Here is a 17,771-nt window from a genome sequence, read left to right as displayed (position 1 = left end):
ACAAGGAACTCCTGCACAAACTCAAACATAAAAAGGAAAGCTACAGAGTGTGGAAGCAAAGACAGGTAGCCTCGGAAGAATACAGAGAAATTGTCTGAGCAGCCAGGGACCAGGTTAGGAAAGCTAAAGCCCTGATAAAATTAAATCTGACCAGGAACGTCAAGGGCAACAAGAAGAGCTTCTGTAGGTACATCAGTGATAAAAGGAAGACCAGGGAAAATGTGGGCCCTCTCCAGCAGCAAACAGGAAACCTGGTTACCTGGGACATGGAAAAGGCTGAAGTACTCTACATCTTTTTTGCCTCAGTCTTCACCGGCAAGTGCTCGAGCTGCACCGTCCAAGTCGCAGAAGGCAAAGGCAGAGACTGGGAGAATGAAGAACTGCCCACTATAAGAGAAGATCAGGTTCAAGACCATCTAAGGAACCTGAAGGTGCACAAGTCCATGGGACCTGAGGAGATGCATCCATGGGTCCTGAGGGAACTGGTGGGTGAAGTTGCTAATCCACTCTCCATCATATTTGAGAAGTCGTGGCAGTCCAGGGAAGTACCCACTGACTGGAAAAGGGGAAACATGACCCCCACTTTTAAAAACGGAAAAAAGGAATACCTGGGGAACTACAGTCCAGCCAGTCTCACTTCTGTGCCCAGCAAGATCATGGAGTGGATCCTCCTGGAAACTATGCTAAGGCACGTGGCAAATGAGGAGATGACTGATGACAGCCAACATGGCTTCACTAAGTGCAAATCATGCCTGACAAATTTGGTGGCCTTTTACAATGGGGTTACAGCATTGGTGGATAAGGGAAGAGCAACTGACGTCATCTACCTGGACTTGTGCAAAGCATTTGACACTTACCTGCATGACATCCTTGTCTCTAAATTGGAGAGACATTGATTTGACAGATGGACCACTTGGTGTATAAGGAATTGGCTGGATGGTCACACTCAAAGAATTGCGGTTAACAGCTCAATGTCCAAGTGGAGAGCGGTGACAAGTGGTGTTCCTCAGGTGTTGGTATTGGGACTGGTGGTGTTTAGCATCTTTGTCAGTGACATAGACAGTAGGACTGAGTGCACCCTCAGCAAGTTTGCCAATGACACCAAGCTGTGTGGTGCGTGAAAGAGTAAAAGAAAATCCTATGTAGCTAAGAACAAAAGAGCTCTTTCAGGATCATATGATTTGTCTGCTTACCTTGAGGTACAAGAACCAGTAGTTACTCATAGACCACATGTGCTAGATAAGGAATGTTACATGACATCTTTCAAGAGTGATTAGCAGTTTTTTATTTTTCATTTACTATAGGTGGATGAGCCATATCACTTTACACAAAATTTCATGGTTTGATCTTTCATCAAGAATGTAAGAGATGTGGCTTTATTTCCTTTGTTTCTGTAAAAGAATTTTAAATTATATCTGATGCCTCCTAGGAGAATTATCTTGCCATTGTGGCTAAAGGCTGTTGTTTCATTTTGCATAGAGAATTAAAGATTAATTGAGGCAATGAAAATGGAAGTTAAGATGAGTATATTTTTCCAGTCTAGTAGTTTGGTACTCACATGGTAACAGTGAATGTTGATTCATTGGTTATTTCATAATTTTATTTCCCAACTGTTTAATGTATGAATTTCCTTGAAAAAGTGTTCCTCCTCCCCTGTTTAATGCCATACCCATTATGCTAAAGAGGTTAGCCAACATTTGCTCACTTTGTGACTAACTGATTTTCTAATCCCTTTATGTGAAGCAGAAGTCATAGGAGATGCATGTTTAAATCCCCAAAGGCAAACTGAATTGAATTTAGGTGTCACACATTCTGGCTGCATGTGTTAATTACTGTATAAAAAAGCAGCAGCAGTATCAGCCACTGTAGATATTTTTAAAGAAAAAAACCATGACATTTCCTATACTGCTGAGTAAAATATTAGGGCCTTGAAGGGGAGAGATGCCTTTGACTGCATAAGCTTTTACTGCTGACAAGACCAGACTCAGTATTGCTGTTCATGGCTGCTTTTTTGAGTTTCTAGTCCCTCATTAGGTGAAGGGTCCTCATGCAGTTCTGGATTGCAGTGCGTAGGAACGGTTAGAAAAATACTCAGTTGAAGTCCTTAGAGCACAAGGTCCTTTGTGTATCTGGGCATTGATCACAAATGAAAGAGATTTCAGGCATCAGGACACCAGATCTCCAATAGCTTGGATGGTCTGGAGAGAAAGGAATCTTTCCATGGATGGGGCCAATGTTTTTCTGAAAAAAAGTCACCTAAATCTCCAGGTCAAGAAATTGGGGGATTAAACATGGCCTTAACCTGGTATCTTAATATTAGCAAGAAGTGGCAAGGAAACCTTAACCTGAACTGTGACACGTTTTGTATAATTTTCCTATTGAGGGAGGGAAGTTTGCAAAGAAGGGCTTGCTTTGCTTTGGAAACCTCTTTCTGGGGCCTGCGTCAGTGATTTACTGACTGACATGAGATGAGCTAGGAAACTTGACTAATCAGAGGACATGAGCAATCCTTTGTCATGATAATGAAGGGAATGATAGGGCCTGATGAAACTGCATAGCTGTCAAATATTTGTAAGGTATTTGAGAAGGGGTGGTATGCACTGAAAACAGAGTACAGTTGTACAACATGGGTTGGAGGTATTTGAGTGTCAACTTGTGTTCGAAGAATTTTGCAATGTAATTGAATTTTACTAAATAACTAATTGTTCATAGCAGAAAGCATGTCTGCTGCTTGCAGAATGTAGTGTACTTTAGAGGGGTAGTAATATCATATTAACTTGAGTTCGTAACCCTCATTATCCCTCATCTTATACATCAGTACTTTTATTCTCATATTTAAATTGCCGTGGTTTTGAACTTTGGAACACAGACTTATCGGAGCAGGAAATTTGGCCAGTTCTAGATTAGAGAAAGCCCATTGTACAATTTTTCTATTACTGCATAGGTCTTAGTGGTTTACAGTCCATCACTGAAACAAAATGTAGAATACTGTATGAATGTTATGTAAGAAAAAAACCTTTGCTTCCATAACATTTTCTTATTTTCTTCTCCTCTTCAGCATTTTACTTCTATATTGTCCAGTTCTTTGAAGGAGGTAGATAATAAGATACCAATGCAACCTAAGGGAACATAGATACTTTTGCATGGATCTTTATTTGGGCAAACACTTGTTTGCAGAAGGCTTGTGTAGAGTACTAGTGTCGTAAACACAAGAAGGCATGGAGTAGTATGGGTCTAAACGTGTTTGGCATTAATGTTGGCATTGCTTTGAATTACATTTTGTAAACTTAATTAGTTCCACATCCTTCCTAAAAATCAAAGACAAAAAATAGCTACATATGAATATGTACACACAAATATATTGAGATATGTATATGTAACCATATGTAGTATGTATCCTATATTTGAAAGATCCTTTACCAAAGAAGTATCAGTAATAAAAATCTCGTTCATTTTTGTCCTGGTTTCAGCTGGGATAGACTTAACTGTCTTCCTAGTAGCTGGTACAGTGCTATGTTTTCAGTTCAGTATGAGAAGAATGTTGATAACACTGATGTTTTCAGTTGTTGCTAAGTAGTGTTTAGACTGAAGTCAAGGATTTTTCAGCTTCTCATGCCCAGCCAGCGAGAAAGCTGGAGGGGCACAAGAAGTTTGCACAGGACACAGCCAGGGCACCTGACCCAAACTGGCCAATGGGGTATTCCATACCATGTGACATCCCATTTAGTATAGGAACTGGGAAGTGGGATTCGCCGCTCAGGGGCTAGCTGGGTGTTGGTCGGCGGGTGGTGAGCAATTGCCCTGCGCATCATTTGTACATTCCAATCCTTTTATTAATACTGTTGTCATTTTATTAGTGTTATCATTATTATTATTAGTTTCTTCTTTTCTGTTCTATTAAACCATTCTTATCTCAACCAGCGGGTTTTGCTTCTTTTTCCCGATTTTCTCCCCCATCCCACTGGGTGGGGGGGGAGTGAGTGAGCGGCTGTGTGGTGCTTAGTTGCTGGCTGGGGTTAAACCACGACAATTTGTCAGTCTATTACGGTTCTTTGAAACATTTAGACAAAGTAAAGCGGCTTTAAACATGTTAGAAATACCCGGTGCATCTCAGTCCCCAACAAAGGAAGAGTTTGGCTGTCCGAAGTTTGGTGGCAGGAGTTCTTACTCCCCAACACTCTTCTGCCTAATAAATATAATGCAGCTCAGGGCCTAAGTAAGCTAAGGAAGGGGAGAACATAAAGCTCTACCTGAAAATAGCAAATGAACTCTAACTGTGCACGAAACCTAAGATCCAGAGCCAGCTTACTGGTGATTTACTTTTTCACTTTGCCTAAGGAGATCCCAAATGTAGAGTAGAAATAAGACTCCAAGTAAGACTGTAACTATCCCATTCCCCCTCCGCTTCCTTTCTTCCCCCCTTTCACATTTCCTTCCCTCCTTTCCCCTTCCCTCCATCCCTTCCTGCCTCCCTGTCCTTCTCCTTCTTCCTCCCTTTTTTCTTCAGTTTTATTGTAGGGAGGAAGTCTAAAATACAGAAAATATCACTGGTTTTAGACTTTGCAAAAGCAGGAAGCATATAAATTTGATGATGTCTGTGAAGGACTCGGAAATGTAAACAGAAATTTTTTAGATTGTTTATTTGTAAATATGAAACATACATTTCTTCTTGAATATGTTTAAATGAATTATTTTCTGATCTATCTTTACACTATATTTTCAAAATCATTTGTTACATATATACTTGTTAAACTATACTCAGTTTTACCCAAAATTGTAAACTCCACACACTTCCAAAAATGAATATTTTAATGTCCTATGAAACCTAAAAATCTATTTAATATTTCTAGAAAAATACATATTTTTTAAAACCTATCACATCTTGTATAAAATACATCTGTTGATTTACAATTATGTGTTATTTTATTATTATTTTAAATGTTATAACAGGTTTTTACCAAAGTCTGAATGAGGTCTGAATGACGTTTATGTCAAAATCTCTATTTCACATGGTATATTTTATCTTTAGACTGAACAATGGGATATAAATACCAATCTCTTGCACCTTAAAAGAAATTGTAGATTAATATTAGTATGTTACTGTTACTGTGGGATTTTATAAGGTATTTTTAGGCCATTTTTAAGCATTTTGAATATTTGTTTGAACAGCACACCAATATTATTTTCTATCTGTTTGCATGTTTTCATTTACGTGCTGAAATTTATACTGCACATTTGGAATAATTTTATTAGTCTTTATTCAGAACTCAGACTGAGCCCATGAGCTGGAACATACCACTTTTCCTACACTTTATCATTTTCTTTACTGGGGAGCAATGACAAAAATGTCTACTCCTGAAAGTGTCAGTAAGTTCGTACTACAGATGGCTGTGAAAAAGACTCACCTACTCTTTACATGGAAAAGAAAGGAACTGTCTGCTTGGCCCTGACTGATGTCAGTAAATGTTGGTCTGTTTTTTAGTTTTTTTGTTGTTATTCCTGGTGGTGAAAAACATGTTTGAATGCTCTTGATTTATTGCCAGATTCTTTTATGTCAGCAGCTTATTGTCTGTTTTTTCTAGTACTTGTTTGTAAAGCTGAATAGGGAAGTAAAAATCAATGTTACATTTATTTGAAATCTTACCACAATAATGATATTTCAACAAAACATCCAATTTTTATGGAATCCAGCTAACCTGCATTATAGATTAGTCTGATGGGAGGACCACGGGATAAATTGGAGGTAAAGGGAATTACATGAAAGCACGTAAGTGCACATAATAAATATACCCAGTGAAATGCAGGAGACAGATAGCAACTTTGGTAGGGTTTCTAGGAGCTAGTCCTACAGATGAAATCTGAGAGAAATATACTTTTCCTAGATAGCCCACTAGAATTTTCACAGAGTCTAAATATTACTGCAAATAACCCATATTTTCTTGAAATGGATAATTCACTTCTTTTTTTAAATGTGTCTGTTTTCTTTAGCTGAATGTGGAGCAACTGTCTCTGCAAATGAAGGAACCTTGCTGTCTCCAAATTTTCCTTCTAATTATGACAACAACCATGAATGTATCTATAAAATTGAAACAGAGGCTGGAAAAGGGATACATCTCAGAGCCAGGAGCTTTCAGCTGCATGAGGGAGATATTGTTAAGGTAAAAAGAAAATAATGTCACTTTCTACCATGCTCAACATTCACATTGCATAACAATTCTGCTCTTAATGCCAATTATTTTTATTTTCATTTCATTTTCTCACACAAAATTAATAAATTCTATGTGGATAGCATCACTTTCTTTATACTAGATTTAATTACTTATACTAGATTCAAAGGGACTATAGATGATATTAAGAGTTCAGTTACATTTATAGGAGTATTAGGCTGTTTATGGTGGGTTAAATTCTAAAAAGAAAACCCAAAATGTGAACTTGGATTTTGATTACTAAAGTGTCTATATTATTTTCTGTTTGCAGCAATATTTATAAGTGTAGCACAGTGATTACTTAAGAAAGGACAGGTTTTAATTTTGGTACATTTTTATTTTCTTGTTTTGTCTTGCACGGAACTTTTTTTTGGTTTTGTTTCAAATTAATTATGTTGCTCATTTGAATAGAAAGAATCTAGCTAACATATAGCATTGTAATATTGACTAAAACTGTAGTTACAGAAGATGGTTTTCATTCTTTTGTGCTGTACATAGCCTTTGAAACACAGGCTAAATATATACAGATTTTGAACATGTAATGTACATTTCTACACCATGGCCATAATTTGTCTTGTCTTACTAATAGCTGTTGCATACTTGTATGTACTGAAAATCATTACATTCATCTGAAGTGCTGAGCATACATTAAATTATTCTTTCAAAGTTATGTCTCTAAATTTTCAGAGTTAATTTATACTTCAATCACCAAGTATTCAGAATTCAGTTAGCAACTTGCTTTCCGAGGATCTCACAGCAACCATTTAACATGTCAGAAATTGCTGTCTACATTTTTAATTTGATGTTACTATTTTTATTTGCACTGAATGCTTCCCACAAGTAGTTTAAAGATATCATTGTTATTGATCAAATTTTGGTGGCCATGCTGTTATCCATTTTGTCATCTTAAGAGATTCCTTATGTAAATAAGTGTGACAATTCAATCTGAAGTTATACATGTCCTGCAAAGTACAAGGCATTTAGAGATACAATGAATGTGGGGAGAAAAAAAAAAAAAAAAGACTTCCCTTTAAGTATTTATTAATATAAACATTCATATCTTTGTTATCATACTTGTTCTTTTTAGCAAGTACAGACTGGATTAGACCATAAAATAAGCAAAACTTTTAGAATCCCCAATAGTATTAGAAAGTTACAGTCAAAAGAATAGCATTTTCTCCATCATTGATAAGAAACGCCTCCATGCTTGTGTGGCCACCATGGATGAAACACTGCAAGACCTTGGCCGATGGTTTTCCTTTTAGATAAAAGAGAATTGAGTAGGTGGGCAAAATGTGCAATCTATATTGTCCTTTGCTCACATCTTTCATGATATGACAGTGCAGATCCCCAGAAGTATTTTTGCTCTGAACAGATGCAGCAGACAAGGAAGAACTTAATTGTCCACTATCCTGGTTTCGCTGGGATAGAGTTAAGTTGCTTTTTAGTAGCTGGTATAATGTTATGTTTTGGGTTCAGCATGAGAAGACTGTTGATAACACACTGATGTTTTCAGTTGTTGCCAAGTAGTGTTTAGACTGAGTCAAGGAGTTTTCAGCTTCTCATGTCCAGCCAGCAAGAAGGCTGGAGGGGCACAAGAAGTTGGGAGGGGACACAGCCAGGACAGCTGACCCCAGCTGCCCAAAGGGATATTCCATACCATGTGACGTCATGCCCAGTATATAAACTGGGGCGAGTTGGCTGGGGCGGGTGGATCGCTGCTCGGGGACTAACTGGGCATCAGTTGGTGAGTGGTGAGAAATTGCACTGTGCATCACTTGTGTTGTATATTCATCATCATCATCATCATCATTATTAGTATTACTATTTTCTTCCTTTCTGTCCTATTAAACTGTCTTTCTCTCAACCCACGAATTTTACTTCTTTTTTCGATTCTCTCCCCCATCCCCCCGGGTAGGAGGGAGGGAGGGAGTGGCTGTGTGGTGCTTAGTTGCTGGCTGGGGTTAAACCACGACACCCACTGAGCTGCTTGAATATGGTACATAAGTCTCCCAGAAGCTTTGCACATATCAAGTTTATAAATAATTTAATAAGCTAGCTGAACAAAAAAAACCCTTAGAAGACTCTAAACAAACATTTAAGAAACTCAGTTATCCTTCAGAACATTTCATGAGTAATATCAAGCATACTTAGAGATATTCCCTGGGGATATATGAAAGATTTGCCTGAGAGAAAGCTGTTCTGAGCAATCTGTTAGATACTTTCTTCTTTCATAGATCTGTTAGCACAATACTCTTGAGGATCCAAAGGAAGCAAAGGCAAAATTGTGGTGATGTCTGTACTGCAAGGCCTGTTCTCTGGTTCTGAGGCAACTGGCACACCACAATTTCTATTTATACAATTAAACTCTCTGCCCCTATAACCTCCGTAACCTGCATTTATAAAAATAAAGTCTATTTCTTCTCCACTCCCATGCCAGGATGTCCTTGTTCATATTTCCATTGGTATCATCCCTTGATCTAGCCCCCAAACTTACCCAGGCATTGTCCAGGGGACTGCCAAAAGGAGCAGGCCAAAATCTTGACTGAAAATGTGCCAGAGGTTGAACAGAGTGCACAACTGAATGTTAATGTTTGGGCTTGTGTCTTAACTCTGTTTATATTAGTGGCTAAAGTATCTCTAGTATTCAGGTTTTATAAACTTGTCAGCTTCTGATTTCTTTGGTTAATCTATAGGAGATATTCTTCTAGACTGAAAGAAATGTTCTTTCCAGTCTTGCCATGCATCATGAGATGATACTGCCTGCTTGCTTACCTCTAAAAAGACACTTTGTGATGATTTAAAGCCTGCTAGCTGAAAGGAGAGAACATTCCAGCAGCCTAGTACAGGAAGCCAGCATGAAGAATTTTTGATTCCACAGCAATGCCAGTTATCTTGGAAACATAACAGTTACCTTGCCAAGTTGAACCAAGTGGTCCACCTAGCTCAATATGCTTTCTTGATAATAGTGATAGGTGGTTTTATTTAGGTAAAATATGCAAGCTTGGCCACTGTCTGTGCTCCATTGCCCTTAAAATCCCCCAAAATCCACAGCTGTTGAGTTAAGTTAGGCCACACTTTGCTGCCTCTTCCATCTGCTACTGACATGTTGTCTTTGAATTTTGGTAGTCCTTTAAATTAGTTGATACTGCTAGAAGCCTCTTCTATGACAGCAAATCCTAGAAGTTCACTATGTACTGTGTAAAGAAGTAGATACTTTCATCTCTTTGAAATCAACATCGTTAGTTGATTAATGAAACATCAAGTTTCATTAAGTACTTCTTTGCTCTAACAATACAGGATTTGATGAATAGTTTTGTATTCATGTTCTCTAATGCCTTCATGATTTTGTAAACCTTGATCATATCCCTGTTCAGCCTTCTGTCCAAACTTAGCCTCTATTTCCAAGGCAGCTGCTCCTCAATCATTGCCTGTGTCTGCACTTTCCACAGCTCTACTCTGCCCTTCTGCCCATGCACAGACCAGAACTAAATAGAAAACTCAAGAAATGGATACAAGGCAGTACTATATACAGAGGCAAAATACTGTCCCCTATTTTGTTTTTAACCTTCTTCAGTCCTCTATAAACTCATATTTCAGTGCTACAGCATCTTTAGGACTAATTATCAATTTTGTTTATATACATGTGGGGTGATGTCTTCTCCTTCATACACGGTCATATATTTGTCTTCTTCAACAATTTATCAGAGGTCACTATTGCATTTCTTTTCCATTTTATTTTTACATTTTTTTCAAAGAAATTATCCTTTTTAATATCAGGTAGGAAAAAGGGAAATATCTTATGGATTACAGCACCTAATTTTTCAGCAGGAAGGATGAGTTCATTCTCAGCTAACATAATATTTTATTTTATTTTATTTTACTCCCTAAAATGATTCAGAAATAGAATAGAAGAGAAGATAATATTTTAGATGGAAGGGACCAATCATCTAGTCCAACTGCCTGACCAATTCAGGGCTGACCAAGAGTTAAAGCATGGTATTAAGGACATTGTCCAAATGCCTCTTAAATGCTGACAGGCTTGGGGCATCGACCACCTCTCTAGGAAGCCTGTTCCAGTGTCTGACCACCCTCTCAGTAAAGAAATGCTTCCTAATGTTCAGTCTAAACCTCCTGTAGTGCAGCTTTGAACCATTCCCACACATCCTATCACTGGATCCCAGGGAGAAGAGCTCAGCACCTCCCTCTCCACTTCCCCTCCTCAGGAAGCTGTAGAGAGCAATGTGCCTTAACTGTGGTTGTATGCTTCAGTTAATGCCTAGTTTAAGCAAATATATACTATCTACTCTCTTCTCCCTCTTCCTGTTCCTGTCCTGATTTGCATGCGAAGGAGATCTGAGCACATGAGACAGAAATAAATTTTCATGTGCTCTGACCAGATCTACAGTCTGAGCAATTGGGAAATTAAGATACTATCCAAAGGCTTACCTTTCCCACAGCTTTGGCAGGGCTCTGGATTTCTGAAGTTTGTTTTCTTTCCTATCTTTACCCTAAATATGAGCAAAATATGTTATAAACACCAGCCTTCTATCTTGTGTTTGCACAGAAGAAAGCCCCAAGACTGCCTTGCAGGCAGCGTGCGAGGGATGCAATAAGGCTTAAGAATATTTATAAACCTTGTGCTGAAATATAGGGCATTTTCCCATCTGAATATCTTTTTAAAGAAAATATGTACATACGTAATGTTGCATTGGGTGCAGGTGCCCAGGTTTTGTTAGCGGGGGGCTGCAGGGCGGCCTCCGTGAGGAGCGGCCGGGGCTGCCCTGAGCCAGACACAGCCGGTTCCAGCTGGTTCCAGCTGGTTCCAGCCCACCCACCCCAGGGCACCGCTCAGCCCCGCAGACATGGCTGGGGCGCCTCAGGGGAAATGTACTTAAGAAAGGGCAAAAAATGCTGCACAATAGTGTGTGAGAAAGAGGAGTGAGTAAAAAATTGTAAGAAACAATCCTAATAATGCCAAGGTCAACCCACCACGAATGTCTTATGAAGTTTATAATATTACTATTTGTTTGAGGTAGGATCGCTAAGAATTCCATGAGGATGTAATGAAAAGATTTAGGAATGTATATAGGAAGATGCATAACAATGTCAGCAAGCTATACAGGAATTATCTCTTGGACTATCGAAGCAATATTTTAAAAGCATTTCCCTTTGGGATGATTTTATGCCATAAAGATCTCCACAGTTAAGGAAAACTGCAATTTAGTTGTAATTTCTTTTTACTGTCAGAATGAGAAAGTGGAGTTTAAGAAAATCTAGCCAGCATTTTCTTCTCCTTCAGGTGAGTGTCTGTTTTTACATTCCCACAGCAGGTGCAGATACATTAGCACTGTTACTAGAGCATTTCACCTCATGAGTAATTGTAGCACTGTCCTCTTCTCTTCCCTGCATATTTTAATCCCAGCAGTAGAGCAAGCACTTCCCTTTTAGTTCCTCACAAATGTTTAGGTGAAATGGGGCATCCCTAAATGCTCTGGCTACATTTATCCTAGTGCTCCAAACAAAGCTGTGATCATTCCCTGCTGCCCCCGAGGCCAGCTTCTGCAGTTTGACTACATCCATAACGTTAAACTCTCTAATCTTACAAAACACGGTGGCTCACTCAAACTGTCTCTCAGAAACAGTCCCTGGCCTGTGCAGCTCCTGCACTAATGCTTTCTCTGGAAAGATTTGTGAGGGTGTTTGTTATTAAGTCTGCATTAAATGCGTGCCAAGGATGTACTGACAATAAATACTGTGTAGACAATCAAGTTGTGGTGACTGGACTCTGGCACTGTTTACTGGCTTTGAAAATATAAACCACCTTTGGCTGTATATATGCAACTAGGTTTACTGTTGGTACAAGTGGGAATATTGAGGCTGGATATTGAGGCTATGGTACATAGGGAATAACATAATTTGCAAGGACATTTCTGACATCAGTAAGACCAGTGCATGAGGAAGGGTCAAATCTAATGCTTTCAAGGATAATACATGCACGTTAAGGACTGTAAGTCGTGGGCAAAGCTTTCCAAAGCTGTGGCAAAGTTTGAACTTGAATTAGCAGGAAAGAAATCTGAACTCAAGTAAAGAAATAGAAACAGAATCACCATTTTGAGGCATATGGCAAAACTGAGTACCTGGATTATCTGTTTATTTTAAAGCTTATCCTTTCTCACTCACTAACACTTCAGCTTCCCGACCTCCCTGCTTGAACTGCCACTTGAAATTTCATAATTCTTAAAGTGGCTACTTATGGTGAAATCTTTATAATGCAATCACTGTGAATTTGTTAGAGGTAAGAGGAAAACCAGAATGTAATTTCAAGTCTTTCATTTATTTGGCCAAATAGACCTTCCTTTTTTCTTCATGACAGAGAAAATAGTAATTGTAGCATGTGAATTATATTTCAAATGGGTTCTCCTAAATGAGTTAAACAGGCACACTATATATGAGTTGATAGTAATAATGTCTAGACTAGTATATTAAATGTGTTCTCTGGCTCTGGAGACAGACACTTAGGACAGAACACAATGGTTGCACAAAAGCTGCCTATTGGGAATGGTCCTTGGCCCACACTAATTACCAAATCATGACCAAGAATTGTTAGGGACAACGCTTTTTCTTTCCCAGGGATAGTTCGAACAAGTTATCAGTATAGACAGTGGAGATTCAGTGCTTATATTTGTTTACTAACACTGTTTCAATTACAAGAGTAGACATGTACCTACTTACATCTATAATGTTAACAACAGCTGGGCAAGTATCACCAGTTAAAAATTGTCACAGCTTTTTTTACAGCTACTTTCCCATGATCCCTCTTATCTCATTTTTATTTCATAAAACAATGTTTTCATTTGTGTCTGGATTCATGTTGAGAGATACTATTATTTAACTTGCTGATCCTGAGGTAGGAAGAGTATCTGTAACAGTGAGGTAAAACACTGTAGGAACAGAATGTCTAAGGTACAATTGTAATAATGAGAAGTTATTGGTTTTTTTTTAAAGATGAATAAAAATAACTTTTTTTTTAAACATAGATAGCATTTTTATTAATTACAGTTAAAAATAGATCATGCCATCCAAAGCAATAGCTCTCAAACCAAGTAAAATATATCTGAGCTTTTTGCATAATATATATGAACAGAATGTTATTGAAAAATAAATTTTATGGTGAATGAATGCTTATTTATTTTGTACAATAGATTTCTAGCTCTGATAAATAAAGTGTAATTAGTCTGTGAAAGTGATCTGTAGTTCTGGCCCAGGACAATGGTAGAAGCTTGGAAGCATTTTTTCAGTTACTCTTAGTACAGCTTAAAGTCTTATTCCTGCCAAGAGGTAGACATTAACTATGTGTTACTGCTCGCATGAATCTTAAATACAATTGTGTCTTCCAATAGCTCATCTATGTGCCCTGATATAAGACAATCTTTGCCTTAGTAATGAGGAAAGAATGTATTGTTTTATCAATACCTAGCATAATATATTATTTTTCAAAAGCTTCTTTTAGGGAAGTTTATTATTTATATCTGTGTATGTTTATTAAAATGAATTTATGCTTTTATCTTAAAAAATCTTTATGGATGTTGTTATTTCATTCATGTTGGCACTTGAGATGAATGAGGTACTTTCAAGACATTGACCTATAATGATGGTATGCTGGTATTTGCTCCACTGAGAAGATAACTCTGCTTTTAACTGTTGGTCATCAACCATAAATGTAATTGCAGTGGTCTGTCCTCTCAAAAGATGCATTTCTAAATTTCATTAATAGATCTAACTGGACATTCAAATAGGAAGAAGTGTCTGTGACTTAATTGTAGCAATTTATATTGTTGAATAGGTCACTGCCTGCTTCTGGCTGGAATCAGCATAAACCCTCACTCTACCAGAAGGTCTGAGAATGGAGAGATGAAGATCCAGAGTTTAAGATATTTACTGTAATTGTAGCTTTTGCACTAGTTGTCTACAGTCACTCTAGGACATATGAGATCAGGGTGAATTATCTTTTACTTCATATTAGAATGCAGCTGTTAAGATTCATGGCTTCCTTTATATAAGCATCCACATGAGGTATGGTATATGGTTTGGAAGTAGGAAATACACTTCATATTTGCCTATTTTTTCATGAGAATGTATGGGTGATTTATGTAATTTAAAGAAGAAATTAGCTTTTTTTAATTCATCTTGACACACAAACATACAGAAGACCATTTTGGCACTTTATGGCTTTCAAGGTTTTGCAATAAACAAAAATAATTTTTCACCCCTGAGCCAACTCTTTGTACTTGTCCTATATTAGTGAACAATTGAAAAGACATTCTTATTCATTCTAGGATTTGAAAAATTGCAGAGGTATTGTTGATTTTGTCTTCTATTGATAGTTTTCGATAAAGTAACATCGTAAATAAGAACACCTCTACACTTAGTTTAGAAATAGACTCACATATCTTTTTGAAGACCTATCTTTCTTTGTTAAAACCTATAGTAAAACAAAACTTACTGCAGGCTCAGAGTCTGAAATAAAAGGTGACAGATTGACTTTAATACCTCAGTTCTGCTGTTGATATCTCCAGACAGGAAAGAACAGAGTAGGCTGTAAGGGTTTACCTCCTACAGCCTTACTTCAGTGGTGATTTCTGAAATTATACTTCTGTTAGCCTTTGTGAATAATCGTGAAAAATAATCTGAGCTTATGAAACCTCAGAAGATAGAGTTGCATATAAATACTAGTTTCATTCAAGATGAACTCAGAAAACTGAAAAGGAAAAAGGACTGTATAACACCTTAAGTGTGACAGAATATTTTATATTTCACTGAACTGCATAACCAAGTGGTATGTACCTCACAAAATGGAAACATTCAGTTTTTGGAGAAACTATTGGTGATACATATCTAACTTTGGAAATTTTGTATAAAGATAAACTAAAGTTTTTCAAAAATTTAGATTTGATGTCCAGTTTAATACTATTATTTTGTTTCTACAAGGTGTATGATGGAAAAGACAGTTCTTCACGCTCTCTGGGATCCTTCACCAAAAATGACATGATGGGAGTTATCCTTAATAGCACCTCTAACCATTTGTGGATAGAGTTTAATACCAATGGATCTGATACTGACCAAGGATTTCAGCTCACTTACACAAGTAAGTAGCTCACAAATATGGTCTGATTGACTGTTTTGTGGGGAAATGCGTATTTCTCAGCTGCAGTGATTTCTCATGGAATGGTGAAGGTAATTTCCTAGAATGTACTGTGGTTAGGAGACTGAATTTTACTTGTCTACGTGGCTGGACAGGTGTTAGTAATTCAAGAAAATTACTAAAAGCAAAACTGTAACCTTTCAAATTTAGAAAGCTTTATTATTTTGAAGACTTAGCAGTGGGGTTTGAAAAAGAGTAAATTGTGACATGTCGGTTGAATATATTAGTGTTACACTGTAGCAGAAAACTTATACAGAGACAGATTTTAAAAATGGAATATTCAATCTCTGCAGTCAAATTAAAAAAAAAAATAAGAGTACAAATGAGAGTAAAAAGAATACAGTGTGCTTGGGTGCACACTCTTAATGTGTCCTGACTGCTTGTCAGGATCAGGATGAAGTATGTTGGAAGGAGACCTGAGTGAACAAGTTTTGACAAACAATACACTTGTCCCACAGTTTGCATGTAATTAATTTAAGTAATTTAGCTGGCAAAAAAAATTAGTCTTTTGGGGGGGATAACTTTGGGGATAATTAGTTTGTTTCCAACACACATAGAGATATTTTGTCCAGGTTTCAAGGAATCTCCAAGTTCCCTTTGCCTTCAATTTATTGCCTTTCACATCAGCTTCCATAAGCTCCTGTTGAATCCTGCAGAGCAGAGCACCACATCACACAGTGGCACAGAAATGGAATCATAGCTCTTTCTAGTACATCTGCTGGCTTCCCTCTGGATTGGAGCCAGCTGTGGAAAAAGCAGAAATCATTCACTTTCCCTTCTGTCTTTCTGCTGTGCCTGGTAAATCTGAAATTTTATCAACCTACTTCTAGCGTTTTTTTCTTACAGAACCATAAAGGAAAGGAAGGTTTCTCTGGCTAGATGAAAAGTGTTAAAATGATTTTTTTTTCTTTTAAATTTAAATAGTATATATTCTTTCATTTTGTTTCAGAATCCAGAAATTACCACTAGGCAAATCTGCTCTGATTTGCCTATAGAGACCGTAGAATCTTTCCTTTAGAAAAAGGAACAAAACATTTGTTTTAAAAATAATCTTATTTTAAGGCCTCTGATTTCAAGTGACTTGAATCAGTTCCTTTCAAATCCTGTTGCAGTTATCAGTTCCACCTACCATTTAGAAATAGCATTTTGTTTAAAGATGGAATTTGGCTTAATTTCTGCATCCAATAGCTTGATTTTGTTACACTTCAGTTCACAATTCTAGTAAGATTTGCTCTCCTGTACCAGATTTTTCTATGTAAGCTAACATTCATGTCTTAAGACTTTTTTTCCTGGCTATTTGATTAGTTTTGAATATCTGATTTCTATTCTTCCAAGTATTTTCACATTTTCTGAAGTGTGTAGGCAGAATTTGACACAGTCTTCTAACAAGAATCTTAACAATATTGTGTACAAAAGCAAAACTCACTTTCCTATCTCTTCATAACATTTTACTTTTTTTGTTGTTGTTGCCAGATATCTCATTTAGTGTATCATATGTGATCAATTTGCAGCAGTTCCTGTTGAAATGTTCCTCTGTAATGACTTTTCCTCCTGCTGGCTCTCACATGAGACAGTCCCCATTTGTAAATACAGTCTAATTCCTTACTTTTCATGTGTATTTTCAGGAAGCCAAATTCAAGATAATACATTTTGAGATAGTGACCATCTAACCAGGTGATTTCCATCAACTGTAACAAGAAAACATATTCTATGTTATTTCCAAACACTTCAGTGTGGGACTTTTCACCATTTATAAATTGATACAAACAGAAGATGCATTCTTTTGGAATGCTTTGAAAATTGGCTGCAGTGCTGACTCCCATTCTTTTTCTGAATGAGTCCAAGCCTAGCATTATTTAAAAGATTAGATATAACAGAAATTTATACTCATTATTTGATGGGAATGGAGTTTTTGGTGCAGTTCCAATGCAGTTACTAAACAAATGTGTCCATTTTGCATTTGATAAATACATCAAACACAAAATGATAATTATCTGTTTGGATTAATCAAGCTGTAGTTTACAGCTCAAATTAACTTCCCGGAGAGATTACTCTGCAGTTTATTTATTCACTTTTCAGATTGAAATATAATGCCAGATACTCTAAAATTACTAAAACAAAGAAAAAAGTTAAAAGAGTGTTAAAATGTGGTCTCACTGAAGGAAATAAGAAATATATATGCTGGAGTGAATGAAACTGAGTAATGAATATCATAAGACTGTTAGAAAGAGCTAGGAGAAGTGATGGTGTAATAAATCTAGTGGTAAATCAATTCTGGTTATTCCCTATCTGGTTGCTGAGTTCTTGCTGCCCACAAGGGATACATCAACTGCACTTAATTGTTGGTCTTTGAAGTACTT

General features: G+C 37.1%; 1 protein-coding gene across 1 annotated transcript in view; it reads left to right on the top strand.

Annotated features, from left to right (window-relative positions):
* CSMD1 (CUB and Sushi multiple domains 1) overlaps positions 1 to 17,771 on the top strand; it is a 1,222,061-nt gene that overhangs the window by 941,598 nt on the left and 262,692 nt on the right. The window contains exons 22-23 of the mRNA XM_075049874.1: positions 5,989 to 6,158; positions 15,198 to 15,354. Of these exons, the coding sequence (XP_074905975.1) occupies positions 5,989 to 6,158; positions 15,198 to 15,354 (327 nt within the window). The remainder of the gene's footprint in view (positions 1 to 5,988; positions 6,159 to 15,197; positions 15,355 to 17,771) is intronic.

The sequence above is a fragment of the Buteo buteo genome, chromosome 17 (genome assembly GCF_964188355.1).
Source record: "Buteo buteo chromosome 17, bButBut1.hap1.1, whole genome shotgun sequence".
NCBI lineage: Eukaryota > Metazoa > Chordata > Aves > Accipitriformes > Accipitridae > Buteo > Buteo buteo.
The sequence above is the reverse complement of the archived record's forward strand: the minus strand, read 5'-3'. Positions and strand labels throughout refer to the sequence as shown.